The sequence below is a fragment of the Furipterus horrens genome, unplaced genomic scaffold (assembly GCF_987537825.1).
Source record: "Furipterus horrens unplaced genomic scaffold, mFurHor1.1.pri manual_scaffold_3, whole genome shotgun sequence".
Lineage (NCBI taxonomy): Eukaryota > Metazoa > Chordata > Mammalia > Chiroptera > Furipteridae > Furipterus > Furipterus horrens.
Window position 1 is genome coordinate 147,951,253 of NW_028327173.1, and position 14,143 is coordinate 147,965,395.

Consider the following 14,143-nt stretch of genomic DNA (forward strand, 5'->3'; position numbering starts at 1 on the left):
TGAAAACCATAGGACTTAAGGCAAGGTAGGCCTGGGTTTGTTGTTTGTAAAATGGGGTAATACAACCTTTCCTTCCTTTGCTAACTGAATATGCGCAACATTTAGAGGCTTTTTAATGGCACACGCATATATCTTTTTAATACCAACCAAAAACAAAAACCCCAGAAAAGAACAAATGAACTAAAATTGATACTGACAAACATTTGCAGGACATGCTGCATAAACTGTTTATCCAGAATTGTCTGTAACCTACCCTCCTCTAGATTAGTAACATTTCCAGAGTTTGACATTTTTATCAACTAAATCATAAGCAACTTGGAATTATCACAACTTATCCATTACCATTTCAGCTGCCATGTGACTGCTAGGGCCATTCCATCCCATCCTGGCCACAGCTCAGGCACTGGCTGACACAGCAGTGTCACCAACCAGTTATGTGCAGCCTGACAGGTTTAACTGCAACATGCCATACACTAGTTATATAAAATTTGACTGTCTTTGTGAAAACGATTCATTCTTAATATAAAGAATGATAATGTAGAAATGTAAAAAGAAAAGAAAAACTACCTTGTAGACATAAGTATTATTCATAGTAGATACTTGTATTTTTAGTGTAATACTGTAAATTAAAAGATGAATCTTTTTTACATATCTTTTAGAATAATCCTGTTATTTAGATGTTCCTGTATTTAGAACCTCAGATAAATTTTCCTTTGCAGTTGTTTAAATTTAAAAGCTACTTGCCTTTGCCACATTAGGAATAGTCAACCAGTGAATTTGCAATTTACTCTATAAAACGTTGAAGGTATAATTAAAGCATAATTCAACTAGGAAGAAGGTGAGAAGATACATAGTAATTTTAGCTAGATAAATAACCTATATTTTAATATTTTAAGGTCTAGAAAGTGGTTTCACAAATGTTATTTGTGGCCTACAACAACGATTACCTAATTTACACATGCAGAAACTGAGGCTTAAAGATTTAAGACACCTGCCCAAAGTCACACATTTAGAAGGTAATGGAACCTGAACTAAAACCAGGCACCTAGTGGAGGGTATGTGTAGTCTAGGGCAAGACCAAGTGTTAAGCATCCAGAGTATATTTAAGTCACCAAAGAATCTGAGAAAATCGTTTTAAAGTCAATCTAATTGGCAAAAGGGGAATTTTCACAGAAACAAAAGGACAAAAAACTGGAAAAACTAGCCCTTAATAAAGACAAAATATTAATTTATATTTTTAAAGGATAAGAAATAAGTGTGTGAAATGCTTGGAAAGTAAGGAAACTTAAGAAATGTTCAAGTCAGAAAAAAATGTTAACACAAAGCAAAGAAAGCTTTGACTGAGGGCAGCTGCAAATGGAAAGATTCAAGATTAGGAAGGAAAAACTAAGGTCAGGATCTAGAGATGGGCTTCAAGACAAATCCAGAAAAGGGGCATTCATGTGACTGACATCAAGATTTTTCTACTATACCATTACTCTCAAGATAAAAAGAAGCTCCTGTGACTTCTGGACAGGCATATCCAAAACATCACACTCTGTGTATGAAGGTAGACATCACTAGGTCTGACAAGAGGAAATCAGCCATGAAAACAACTCAGTGAGTCTACAATCTGGGTCTCATGCCGAGCCATCAAAGCCTTAGGTGAAGGTTAAAACTAATAACTCAAGTTAAATTCGGCAGAATGTTAAGAGAGCCCCCTAGAGCTTATGTATTAAGTGACAGCGGTCAGAATTTGGTTCTAACAATATCTCAAATTGGTTCTGTACAAAACAATGTTCAAGCCCTGGCCCAGTAGGTCAGCTGGTTACAGACCCTCCCATAGGCCAAGATGGGGAAGGTTGTAGGCTTGATCCCAGTTCAGGGTACATAGAAGAATCAACCAATGAATACATTAATAAGTGAAACAGCAAATTGATGTTTCTTGCTCTCTCTTCCTCTTTCTCTCTAAAAATCGATTTTTTTAAATTTAAAAATGAAAAAATATACCACTTGAGGGGTGTACGTGTCTGTGTGTGTGTTGGGGGGGAGGGGTCCAGAAAGGCACTGAAGCCACAGGAAAAGAACTAGTTCACCTGAGAGGGTGTATTAATTTAACAGGTAGTTTTAATCGTTTTCAAGGAAATAAAAATGTCATAAGAATAAAATGCAGGGAACTTCTGGTCAAGATGGAGGTGTAGGTAGACACACTTCGCCTCCTTGCACAAGCATAATAAGGATCACAACTAACGTCAAAACAAAAAACACCTAGAACTTCCAAAAAATTTAACTATATAGAAGTCCAACAACCAAGGGTTTAAAGCAGGCATATTCATCCAAATGAGTAGGAGGGGTGGAGACAGAAAGCCAGAGCAGAAAGGACACGGCGTGGTGGCAGTGAGGCAGTGGCAGCCAGCAGGACAGGTAGTCCCACATTCATGTCTGGTGGATAAAATTTGGAAGGATACCTGGGGAGCAAGCAATCCCAGCCCCAGGCCAGACAGCACAGCCCAAGGTTCCAGCAGCCAGGAAAATAAAGCCTCATAGGTTCTGGCTGTTAAAATCAGTGGTGGTTGGGGCAGTGGAAGAAACTGCTTGTCTCTCAGGGGAGTCTGTTGAAAGGGCGTGCACAGTCCTAGAACATATGCAAATCCACCCACTCTGGGAACCAACACCAGGGCAACAGCTAGAAGGGTGCCAGTTGCATACGGGATGTGGGTGAAGTGACTGGAAGCAGAACAAGTGCCAAGCAAGCCTCAGCAGCCAGGGGGTGGCACTGTCCCCCCTCCAAACCCTCCTCCACCTACAACACCACAAAGTGGTGAAATGGGCCACCCTCCTCCCACCCATGAATACTGAAGGCTCTACCCTATACAACTTAACAGGTACGCTAAGACACAGAGTCAAAGCAGCTCTGCTTAATACAGAGAAACAAACATAGGGCGCTGCCAAATTGAGGAGACAAAGAAATATGGCCCAAATGAAAAAACAGGACAAAACCCCAGAAAGAGAATTAAACTAAACAGAGATAGCTAACTTATCAGATGCAGAGTTCAAAACACTGGGATAAAGATGCTCAGCGAACTCACTGAGTAGGGCAAAAGCATAAGGGAAGAAATGAAAGCTATACAGTAGTCCCTCTCCATATTGCGGTTCACTTATCTCGGCTTCACTGTATCGTGGGATTTTTTTAAAATATTGTATTTAATTATTTATCACAGATTTTTCACTATATCACGGGATTTTGCGGTACTGTATACGTATGTTAAAAGTTACGTAGGTTTAAGAGTGTAGAATATGTTTAAGAACATAAGTAGTGTTTATAAAAGTGTGGAAAAAGTTAAGAGAGTGGGAAAGGTTAATAAGGGACTAGGAACGGTTTATAAGTGCCTGGGAAGGGTTTATAAAGCCTTAAAATATATATAAATACTAAAATAAATGTAAGGTTCCTCCTTCGTGGATTTTCACCTTTCGTGGGGGTGGGGGTATCTAGAACATAATACCTGCGATAAGTGAGGGAATACTGTACTAAGTGAAATACAGAAAAATCCATGGGGAACCATGGTGAAGGGAAGGAAGCCGGGGTTCAAATCGATGATTTGGAACATTAGGAACAAATAAACAGTCAACCGCAACAGAATGAACAAGCAACAATTCAAAAAAACGAGAGAATAAGAAAACTCTGGGATATCTCCAAAACTGCCAACATTCAAATCATAGGGATGCCTGAAGGAAAAGAGGAAGAGCAAGAAATTGAAAACTTATTTCAAAAAATAATGAAAGGAAACTTCCCTAATTTGGCAAAGGATATAGACACACAAATCCAGGAAGCAGAGTCCCTAATGAGTTGGATCCAAAGAGAACCACACCAAGACACATCATAATTAAAACACCAAAGGTTAAAAATAAAGAGAGAATCTTAAAAGCAGCAAGAGAAAAGAAGAGTAACCTACAAAGGAGTTCCCATAAGACTATCAGCTGATTTCTCAAAAGAAAGTTTGCAGGCAAGAAGGGACTGGAAAGAAGTATTTAAAGTGATGAAAAGCAAAGACCTACAACCTAGATTACTCTATCTGGCAAACTATAATTTAGAACGGAAGGGCAGATAAAGTGCTTTCTGGACAAAGTAAAGCTAAAGGAATGCACCATGACCAAGCCATTATTATCTGAAATGTTAAAGGGACTTATTTAAGAAAAGATCAAAACTATGAAAATTAAAATGACAACAAACTTACAACTATCGACAACTGAATCTAAAAAACAAAAACAAAATAAGTAAACTAGAACAGGAACAGAATCATAGAAATGGAGATCATATGGAGGGTTATCACAGGAGAGGGAGAGGGGGAGAATGGGAGAAACGGTACAGGGATTAAGTGTAATTGGTAGGTACAAAATAGATGGGGATATTGAGAACAGTATAGGAAATGGAGAAGCCCAAGAACTTATCAGGAGCCATGGCCGTGAACTAAGGGTTGGGGGAACTGCTGGAGGGTACAGGGTGGAGGGGGCAAAGGGGGAAAAATTGGGACAACTGTAATAGCACAATCAATAAAATATACTTTTAAAAAAGAACAAAATGCAAAATTCCTCATTTTTAAAGCAAAATTTAAACTTCAAATAAAAGGCGAGCCATACGCTAGATATTCACTCTTCTCTGCTGTTAGGGGTTTTTATCCGAAGTTTGCGAAATCCTGTTCCAATTTTCGCCATCGAGCTTCAGTCTTGAACTTTAAAATGTGATTGTTGTTAAGGAAGAACTCAGGGGCAGTTCCAAGCACGCAGTGGCTGTTATTTTAGGACTCGGAAAACGCGCTGAGTGCACCCTTTCCGCTCAGCTAAGCAATCGCTTGTGAAGCGGAAGGGGAGGGCCAGCTGTTTCCTGAAGAGCCAATCAGCGGGCGGCCCTGAGGAAGATTCCATAGCGCCCCCAGCGGCTGGGAGGAGAGAGGGCGGCTCAGAAAAAAGAGCAAATGCGACTCCCAGCATGCAGTTCCCAGGAGACACACCCTAGAGTTCCCCAAATGACGTTTTGTCTATTTTTGTTTTTCTGCGCCCACGGCCACCGGTAGGGTGGGAGTGCTTATTAGAGTTCCGTGAGAAACTGCTTGACTACGGGTTGCCTGTCGCAGGTATTTTATTGTAAAGCGAGGCAATGGCGTTGCCCCTTTATTTGCCGTCGCTAGAGCCAGAGTGGCATTGCCCTTTTATGGACCGTTGCATCAGAATTCCGGGGGCGGGGTCTGTCTCGAGTGAGACCGGACTTGGTGCTGTGGTGATTCATTCCAGGGCCCAAGCTAGGAGCGCCTACGTCCTCTCCTGCGCCAGGCGCACCGTCCCACCTGATTGGCTGTCCTGGGGCCGCCCCCGCCCGCGCACCACCCCTGGGTACCCTCCCCAGTCCGCAGTGGTTAAGCTGCTCTCTTCCTTCTTGACCCCAGGTCCTTATTACCTCCTCTCCTTCCCTCCTATTACAGCCGTCGCTCCAGCTGCGCCTGCTCCTGGAGAAGCTCTCTGCTAGGTGATGGGGTCTCGGGCCTCCACGTTACTGCGGGACGAAGAGCTTGAAGAGATCAAGAAAGAGACTGGCTGTGAGTTCGAGTAGGGGGTGGGAACGCGACCAGGCTTCTCCGGCTGGCTGACTACTGGGGGCTGCTGGCGCTGAGGTCTGGAGCTGGGGTGCCCGGAGGTTGCGGGGGTCCTGGTCAGCCTCTAGCACTGGAGCTTTGGGGCCGAGAGCTGGAGAACCTGTTCTTCCAGCTACGTCTACCTGGAGCGGGGTTCTGGCTCTTGTGGGGGATGTCCTTTGCCTCAAAGGCGGGAGTCGCGATTACTTGTAGAGCACAGACATCGCTCATTTCTCTTCTCCGACCTAAGGAAGACCCCTGACCTCCTTTATCTTTCTTTTCACCAACCTGAAATCAGGAATTCTGGGTGGACCCTGTAAAAACATAATTTCTTTCTGGGCAAGTACTTGAAACCACTGACATATTTGGGAAATCACAAATTCTGCCCACAACCGGAAAAAACAAACAAACAAAAAAAAACGTGGAAAGCCAGATCGTAGAGTAAGACGTTGGAAGACGTGACCTGGTGACAGGAGACCTTGAAAGTGTCAGGGATCTGTGAGTATAGGAGTTCTTCTGAACTTGTGGAGAGAAAGCATGGATACGATGATCACCAGTTTTTGCTTACTCTGAGGATGCTTGCTGTCCCGTTTTCAGGTATATTGATTCCTACTGTGCTGCTGTACTTTATGCAGTCACCATGGAAACCGGATGTGCTTCAAAAATCTCAGTGTGAATTTATACTAGGAACTGATTTTTTATAGTCTAGTTTCTTCATTAACATGAACAGGGCTTAGGGAATTCAGAAGCTTTATAAAACACCATCACATGCATTGGTATAGCCCTTGATAATGCATATGATATTTTTTATTCTCAATAATCTGTTGTGACTCTTGTATTTTACGTGAGTTATGTAAGCATCTGAGATTTGTTTCTTCGTGATACCTGTCTTTGATAGTGACATAACCAGTAAGTAACTCCAATGGCCTATATGCAGGAATATTAGGGTATACTGAGGGAACTACAGAATTATGCAGGCACTCGTGACATGAGATAAATTAAATGCTGTCCAGTGCTTTCTTACAGATTAAACTATCTAGAATATCCAAATTGGAAGGAATGTTATTTAGTCCCAGCCCTTGTCAGAGTGGTTTACTGCTTTCAGCATTCCCTAACATATGGCCATTATGCTTCTCCATAAATTAGACTAATGGTGATGAGCTCATCATATACTATTGCGGTCTTTTTCATGATTTTGGGTGAATAACAGAAAGTAGTTAGCTGTTTATAATGTGCAGTTTTGTTTTGCTACTTTACTTTCTGGTCTCTTTAAGACACTTTTAACTACAGGAGTAGAAATATAGGCAGTTTGGATTCAGCAAGCATTTTATAACATTCTGTGGCCATGATCCCTGGCCTCTTGAAAATATAAGAACTATGTTAAGTCTAAGGTGACAGACACCAGAGTTAAAGCATTTGTGCTTAGAATAAAAAGTCACCTAAAAGAAAGTGTAAAGCGTAGTGAAGATGAGAAAAAGCTATTTTGCCTCAAGATAAAGGGAGCAGTTATCCTATTCTGATTTATTTACATTTGACCAAATGAAAATGGCCAGGAGGCTAGAGGACTCTTGAGTTTTTTTACTATATGACTTGTGGAAACACAGAACTAAGTACTCCTGGAAAAGCTGTTTTCCTCATTACCAAAAAGTGAATCAAGCCCTAAGGAGAGTCTTAACCACAACCAGGGCAAATGTATGTATTGAGCCAGAAAACCTAATGAAACAAGTCCTTACTGGATTTCTGCAATGTCTGTGTTCAGTACTGTGCTAGGTACTCCAAGCAAATGGTGACAAAAAAGGCCCGCAACTTGGTAGTGGAGATAAACCCACAAGAGTTAGGATTAGCATCAGGACAAAAAGTTACTGTAATTGTGTGATACCCACCTGCAGAACTCAGGGAAGCCATGTGAGCTGGCCTTGTGGAGGACAGGAATTGGGCCTTGATACACGCATGAACGGATTACATTTGGATAAATTAACTTAGGGCATTTTTGGTGGCTTCCAAGAGCATTATCCCCCAGGCTGGTATACAGTTATTCCTCCTCCCTGAGAGTTGAGCCATCAGTTTATCTAGTTAGTGTCCATCAGCAGAGCTGATTTTATTTATTTATTTATTTTATCTATTTAATTTTTAAAAATATGGAATGCTTCGCAAACTTGCATGTCATCCTTGCGCAGTGGCCATGCTAATCTTCTCTATATCGTTCCAATGTTAGTATATGTGCTGCCAAAGCAAGCACTTATTTTATTTTTTAAATAATTAAAACTTTTTTTAATTACAGTTGACATACAATATATTAGTTTCAGGTGTAAAACAGTGAGTAGATAGTTATATAGCTTATGAAGTGATCACCCCAATAAGTCTAGTATCCATCTGACACCATACATAGTTATTAGAGTATTATTGCAGAGCTTATTTTTAAAGCAGTAATTTTAGCATGATATAAAAGGTTTAGAAGAATAAAAACAGATACCTGAGGGTGGGATAGAGAGGTGGAATTTGTCCTATTTTCATCTGCTTCTTAGTTTGGGGAACTATCAGTCAGAAACACTTCAAGTTAAGCACAACTATAAGACATTTCACTATTCCCTGTGCCTGTAAGAAAACGTAGTATAATCAAGGAAAACTTACTTTAAATTGCAATCAATTAAAAATTTAAACAATTTTTCCTAAGTCTAAATTGATTAGAATTCATGTATCACTAGTTTAGTCAGCATTTGAAATTTAATCTAAGTGATTCTAGGAAAGTAATTCTAGGTTAGAATTACCTGTAAGCCTCAGTTTTATCATCTGTAAATGGTAATAATTACAATACCTACTTTATAGGATTAAATGAGATAAATTATTTAAGTTACTTAGAATAGTGCTTGATATATAATAAGTGCCAAATAAGTGTTAGCATTTATTATTTTGAACCATAGATAACAATCACGTTATTGTGAAGATACCATTTGCATGTGCTAATTATAAAAACTGTGTCTAGGACTATATAATTGGGGAGGTGACAGCATTTTATACTTTGCCTAATTTCAGGAGGCATTGGATTAGGAATCAAATACAGATGTTGTTTTCCCAATTCTAACTTTTAAAGGAGTAGAAATCCCAATGTTTCTAACAGTTTAAAAAACACTAATAACACTGTGTTGGCATAAAACATTTGCTATATTGTCTTCATTCTTTTACCTTCTTTCACACTTTAGCATTTCCATAAATTAAAGCTCATTTAAATAAGTCATTAGGGGAAAGGTCACAATGTCTTGGGAGTTTCTGTAATCTCCACCTGTAGTTCACCTAACTATAGCAATATCCTGGCTGTGAATTATGTAAAACCTTGTTTTTAGCCGTGGCCAGGTAGCTCAGTTGGTTAGAGCATCTTACCAATAAGCCAAGGTTGCGGGTCAATCCCCAGTCAGGGCCCATACAGGAATCCACCAATGAATACATAAATAAGTGGAACAGCAAATTGGTGTTTGTCTCTCTCTCCCTCCCTCTATCCCTTCCTCTCAGTCTCTCTAAAATCAATAAATTAAAAAAAAAAAAAAAAAAGACACTTAAAAAATAGCCATTTAGAATATATGCACTCTTATGTTCATTGCAGCGTTATTTACAATAGCCAAGATATGGAAGCAAGTGGCCATCAGTAGACAAGTGGATAAAAAAGTTGTCACACACACACACATACACACACGCACTCACACAACACAATGGAATATTATTTGGCCATAAAAAAGAATGAAGTCTTATTGTGACAGCATGTATGAACCCAGAGGGTTTTACGTTAAGTGAAATAATTCAGACAAAGAAAAATACCTTATGGTTTCACTTATATGTGGACTCTAAAGAACAAAATAAACAAATGAAATAGACTCATAGATACTCAAAACAGACTGATGGTTGCCAAAGGGGAGGGTGTTGAGGGGGCTAGGTGAAAAAGGTGAGGGGATTAAGAACTACAGATTGGTAGATACAAAATAGTCATGAGGCTGTAAAGTACAGCACAGGAATATAGTCAGTAAGATTCTAATAACTATGTATGGTGCCAGGTGGGTACAAGATTTATCGGGATTATCACTTAGTAAGTTATATAATGTCTAATCACTGGGGTGTACACCGGAAACTAATATAACAATGTGTGTCAACTGTAATTGAAAAATAAAATAAAGAAAAAAACAATTATATTTAAGGAAAAAAATTGAGTTCCAAAATCACTTAAGACAAATTGTGTAAATAAGTAAAATGTAATACAGTGCCTGAATAAATATCAGAATATATACATCCACAAGAAAAAAGCAGTCATTTTAATATAGGAAAGGGTGAATCCAGAGAACTTGTATGCACGACCTATGGACATGACCTAAGGGGGGTGGGATTGCTGGGGGGAGGGGGATACTGGGCAGAGGGGAGCAAAGGGGAAAAAAATTGAAACTATTGTAACTAACTATAAGCAATAGAATATACTTTAAAAAAAAGCAGTCATTTAATCTGTGAGAATTAATTTATACCAACTGATCAGTAATGAATACAGATTCATTTATATTTAGTCTAACATCTGGTGTGTGTGTCATTTGATATGGAGAGGGTGTTAAATGGGTTTAAGAAGTAAGTTACTTCCTGGTGAGGTTTGTGTATGTTTCATAAGTGTAGTGATGATAGAACTAGTATGGATTTCTGGACAGTTGCAACAAAGAGCACAAACCTGGCAAAGGCTATTGCTTGAGAATAATTTCCTGGGCTAGAATGTAAGTGGAAGTTCAGCTTCAGGCTGCAGCTGCTAATAACCTCCTAACGCAGGACCTCTTCCTGGCCCTGACCTGCTGTGCCATAGTCCCTGAAGGTTCTGCCACTACAGAAGACCCTTCTATCATCTGGCTTTTATTGAAGTAGAAATGCACATAGCATAACATAACACCTGTAGCTGGTTTGGGGTTAAGTTATACTATACTTGCCCCCAACTGATTATCATGAAAATTTTCAAATACAAAGAACAGTTAAAATAGTATAATGATCTGTATACCTTCCACCTTAATTCAACAGTAGTTAACATTATGCTATATTTACTTTATTTATTTATACATATTTTTACATGTTAGACTAAATATAAATGAATCTGTATTCATTACTGATCAGGTGGCATAAATTAATTCTCACAGATTAAATGACTGCTTTTTTAAAAATTATATTCTATTGACTATATAGTTATAATAGTTCCAATTTTTTTCATCAAAAAAATGTATTGAAAGTTAGATATCAGCACTCTACATCCCTAAATACTTCTGTATGAATAGAGATTTTTTTTTTTACATAACCACAGTCCTGTTGTCACGCCTGAGAAAGTTGACAATAATTCTATTATAGTACCTACCATTCAGTCCATATTCAGATTTTCCCAACTGTAAAAAGGTTGGTTGGGTTTTCTTTCTTTTTTTTTTTAATGTCTTTAAGTTTCTTTTATTCTTTATATTCCCTAAGAGAGTAGGTCAGCTCTTAAAAGTTCTCTTGTCAGGGGAAATGTTGGGATGTGGAGGGTTCAGGGACAATAGTTAGGAGTGCAGGGTTCAACATCTCAATCTTTTATCCAGAGTTACTCCTGAGGCTTTCTTTGAGTTACCAAGACTTGGCAGGTTTGGGGCACCTGTCCTGCCTGCTAGCCTAGCGCCTTCTGGGTGAGAATGGTGTGCTGGAAACTTGCCCTGCCTTCATTTGTGGCAGTTCCAGTCAGTATGGTTCTGCTTCTTGAAGTTGCTCGGACACTGTGCCTTGAAGGTTGCTTTATATTCTCGGTCACAGTGGATTTAGCACCTAAATTAAAGCTTTAAATTTTTTTCCTTCCTTCTTTCCTTCCCTCACCCCACCTCTGTTTTCTTCTTATTCCTTCTCCTCCATCTTTTGTTTTTCTCATCCTCCTCTGTCTGTTAATAAAGCTCTTTTTAACAGTATCATTATAACATTGGTTATGAAATTTAGGAATTGGATTGAGATGTGACTGTATTGGGTTGTGTTTAAAGTTGACATATAGCCCAGTTTGTCCTTGAAGGTAGCAGTTTTATGGTTGTTTGACTATGTATTTACATATTTTTAATATATTGGTAAATTATAAAATCAAGCAGCCATAAACTTTTTTTATTCTGAAATATGGAGTATAAATGCCATACTAGTACTTACTGAGGGAATTTTTGAAATCATACTATAAGAAGTTTCAGTGCCCAGTTCTTTCAGATAATGATCTAGATTAGAAAGATAGCTGATGCTTCATTTATAAATTGGACTGGATGACAACATTCCTTCCAATTTTAAAGTTGTATAAATTACTATATGTGCTTATTTATATACATGTGGAATTTCTAGAAGGATTCACAGAAAAACTGATAATAGTGTTTGCCTCTGGCAAGAGAGACTGGGGAACTCGGTTACTATAGAGACTTTTTAGGTTGAATGATTTCTTTGTTAAATTAAAGAAAAGTAATCTGATCCAACTAAGCAAGCCAGAATAGGAACAGAATCAGAGGTATGGGAATCATTTGGAGGGTTATCAGCTGGGAGGGGAGAGGGGGGAGAAATGGGGATATGGTGCAGGGATTAGGAAGCATAATCGGTTGGTACAAAATAGACAGGGGGAAGTTAAGAATAATATAGGAAAGGGTGAAGCCAAAGAACTTATATGCACGACCCATGGACATGAACTAAGGGGGGTGGGATTACTGGAGGGATGCGGAGTCCTGGGTGGAGGGGAGCAAAGGGGAAAAAAAATTGGAATTGCTGTAACAATATAATCAAAATATACTTTAAAAAAAAGAAAAGTAATCTGAAATCTATACTACTATACTGAAAACTGATCCAGTGGAATGAATATTATGCAGTTATTTAAAAGCACTGCAAAGCAATATAGAAAAATTATGAATTAATAAATAAAAGGTAAACTATCACACTTATTTAGAAAAGTGACTGATATTAAGATGGTATGTGAAGAAATGAAAACAGTGCTGTTGGGATTGTGAACAAATTTTGCTTTTTCAAAAAAACCTTATGGGAAAGTTAGTAATTCATTAACTAATTAATTTTGTTAAACTAAAAGGAACTTGAGTGTAAGAGAAGCCCTTGAGACCCGAGGCCAATGGTAGGGTAAACTCATCAGATTCCTGAAGAAATGGCTGTGCCCAGAAAAGTCAGGAGAAAGGTGGAGATTAATGAGTGCAGCAATAAAACTGTACCTTCAGGCTTCTGATGTAAGTCCTTACATCATGATGGTAATAACTAACCTGGAGTGCTTACCATGTGCCACTTTGGCAAGCACCTTCCTCTAACGTACTCAGCTTGTTCACTCACCCCTCACTCGTAAACCTTGGTACCGGGAATGGAATCGTTCTATCAGCCTGACCCTCACAAGAGCGTACTCTTCACACGGAGCCCAAGCGGCTCATACCTGCCTGGCAGGCAGAAAGGTCCGCAGTGCTTCGTCAGTGCCGGGACCCTCCCGAGCTTTGCCCTGGCTTCTCTGCTCTCCGCTGCCGCTGCCAGAAGCAGTCACAGCTGCACCTGCGGTGTCATCTCCGCCTAGCTTTGGGCCACTCACTTCCGGTTTCCCCTGCTGTGCCCCTGTTTACTTTGTGCTCTTGTTCCTAAAACTGCAACTAGATTTTAGTTTCAGGAGCAGGGGAGAAGAGGATAACTGTCAGAACTCTTTCAGCCACCCCTTTTAGCCCCTGAAGGTACAGCCTGGGACAAAGTCCACATTTGCCACACCCTCTTGGGCTGTTGTCTTTTCTCCTTCGATAATTTTTTTTCCCTCCTATCTTCAGTCTGCCAGAAGCCTAAACTATTTCCCAGAAATTCCTTTTTGCACTTTTCAAAGTTTTATTGTGCAGTTATTAGCTCATTTCAATTGTCAGCTTGTGCCTGAATTAATCCAAAATGAGGAGCAAAATAGGTTCTTTGTAGATGTCATGTGATGATAACATGACAGTTTTACAAATTGCCTAATTTATTTTCTTGGAGCCCATTCCTTTACTGGGAACTCAGTGGACCTCATGCAGTCACAGAAAAGAGGCTGATCCAAGGCTGTGATGATCTTTTACTGAGGGAAAGGTCAGTTCTGAGGGAAAAGATAAAGACACTAATGCTTGGTGCAGGAGTAAACCAGATTTTAAAAATAGAATCGGAGTGCCCCAGTCTTAAATTCAGTACAAGTTTCCCGCGCAGCAGTGCCAGCCTGAAACTTCAAACTGATTAAGTTTGTGTTTTTAATCAAAGCATGCATTTTCATAGCCTCTAAGTGAGGGAACTGAAAGGTGAAAGTTTCACAATTTCCTTTTAAACTAAAATTGGCTTTTGTTAAATCTTAACTACCTAACTTTTAATGACTAGTCTTAATTAAGCCTAGACTTCATTCCTGAGAGTTAATTTTAATTGCTCTTGATTTTGGTTTATTTTCTAATTCCTTTCATTCTTTAGCTTTTAAATTTTCTCCTTTGACACTCTAGGGATGAGTTAGTTGCGTCATTTCCCCATTTTGCTCACTTTGAAGCATTTAATGGTGGGCT

At 39.3% G+C, this 14,143-nt stretch overlaps 2 protein-coding genes and 1 non-coding gene across 4 annotated transcripts in view; 1 reads left to right on the forward strand and 2 right to left on the reverse strand.

Moving 5' to 3' along the window:
• EXD1 (exonuclease 3'-5' domain containing 1) overlaps positions 1-4,803 on the reverse strand; it is a 41,151-nt gene extending 36,348 nt beyond the window's left edge. For both annotated transcript variants that reach the window (XM_090271966.1, XM_090271964.1), the window contains exon 1: positions 4,618-4,803. The gene's annotated coding sequence lies outside the window, so the exon portion shown is untranslated. The remainder of the gene's footprint in view (positions 1-4,617) is intronic.
• A 461-nt stretch (positions 4,804-5,264) lies between these two features.
• Positions 5,265-14,143, forward strand: part of CHP1 (calcineurin like EF-hand protein 1) — a 36,682-nt gene continuing 27,803 nt past the window's right edge. Inside the window, exon 1 of the mRNA XM_090270438.1 lies at positions 5,265-5,570. Coding sequence (XP_090126564.1) covers positions 5,504-5,570 — 67 coding nt within the window. The 5' untranslated portion in view covers positions 5,265-5,503. The remainder of the gene's footprint in view (positions 5,571-14,143) is intronic.
• Positions 7,739-7,845, reverse strand: LOC150016315 (U6 spliceosomal RNA). The gene has a single exon (XR_016510133.1). It is a non-coding gene; the product is annotated as a U6 spliceosomal RNA (small nuclear RNA).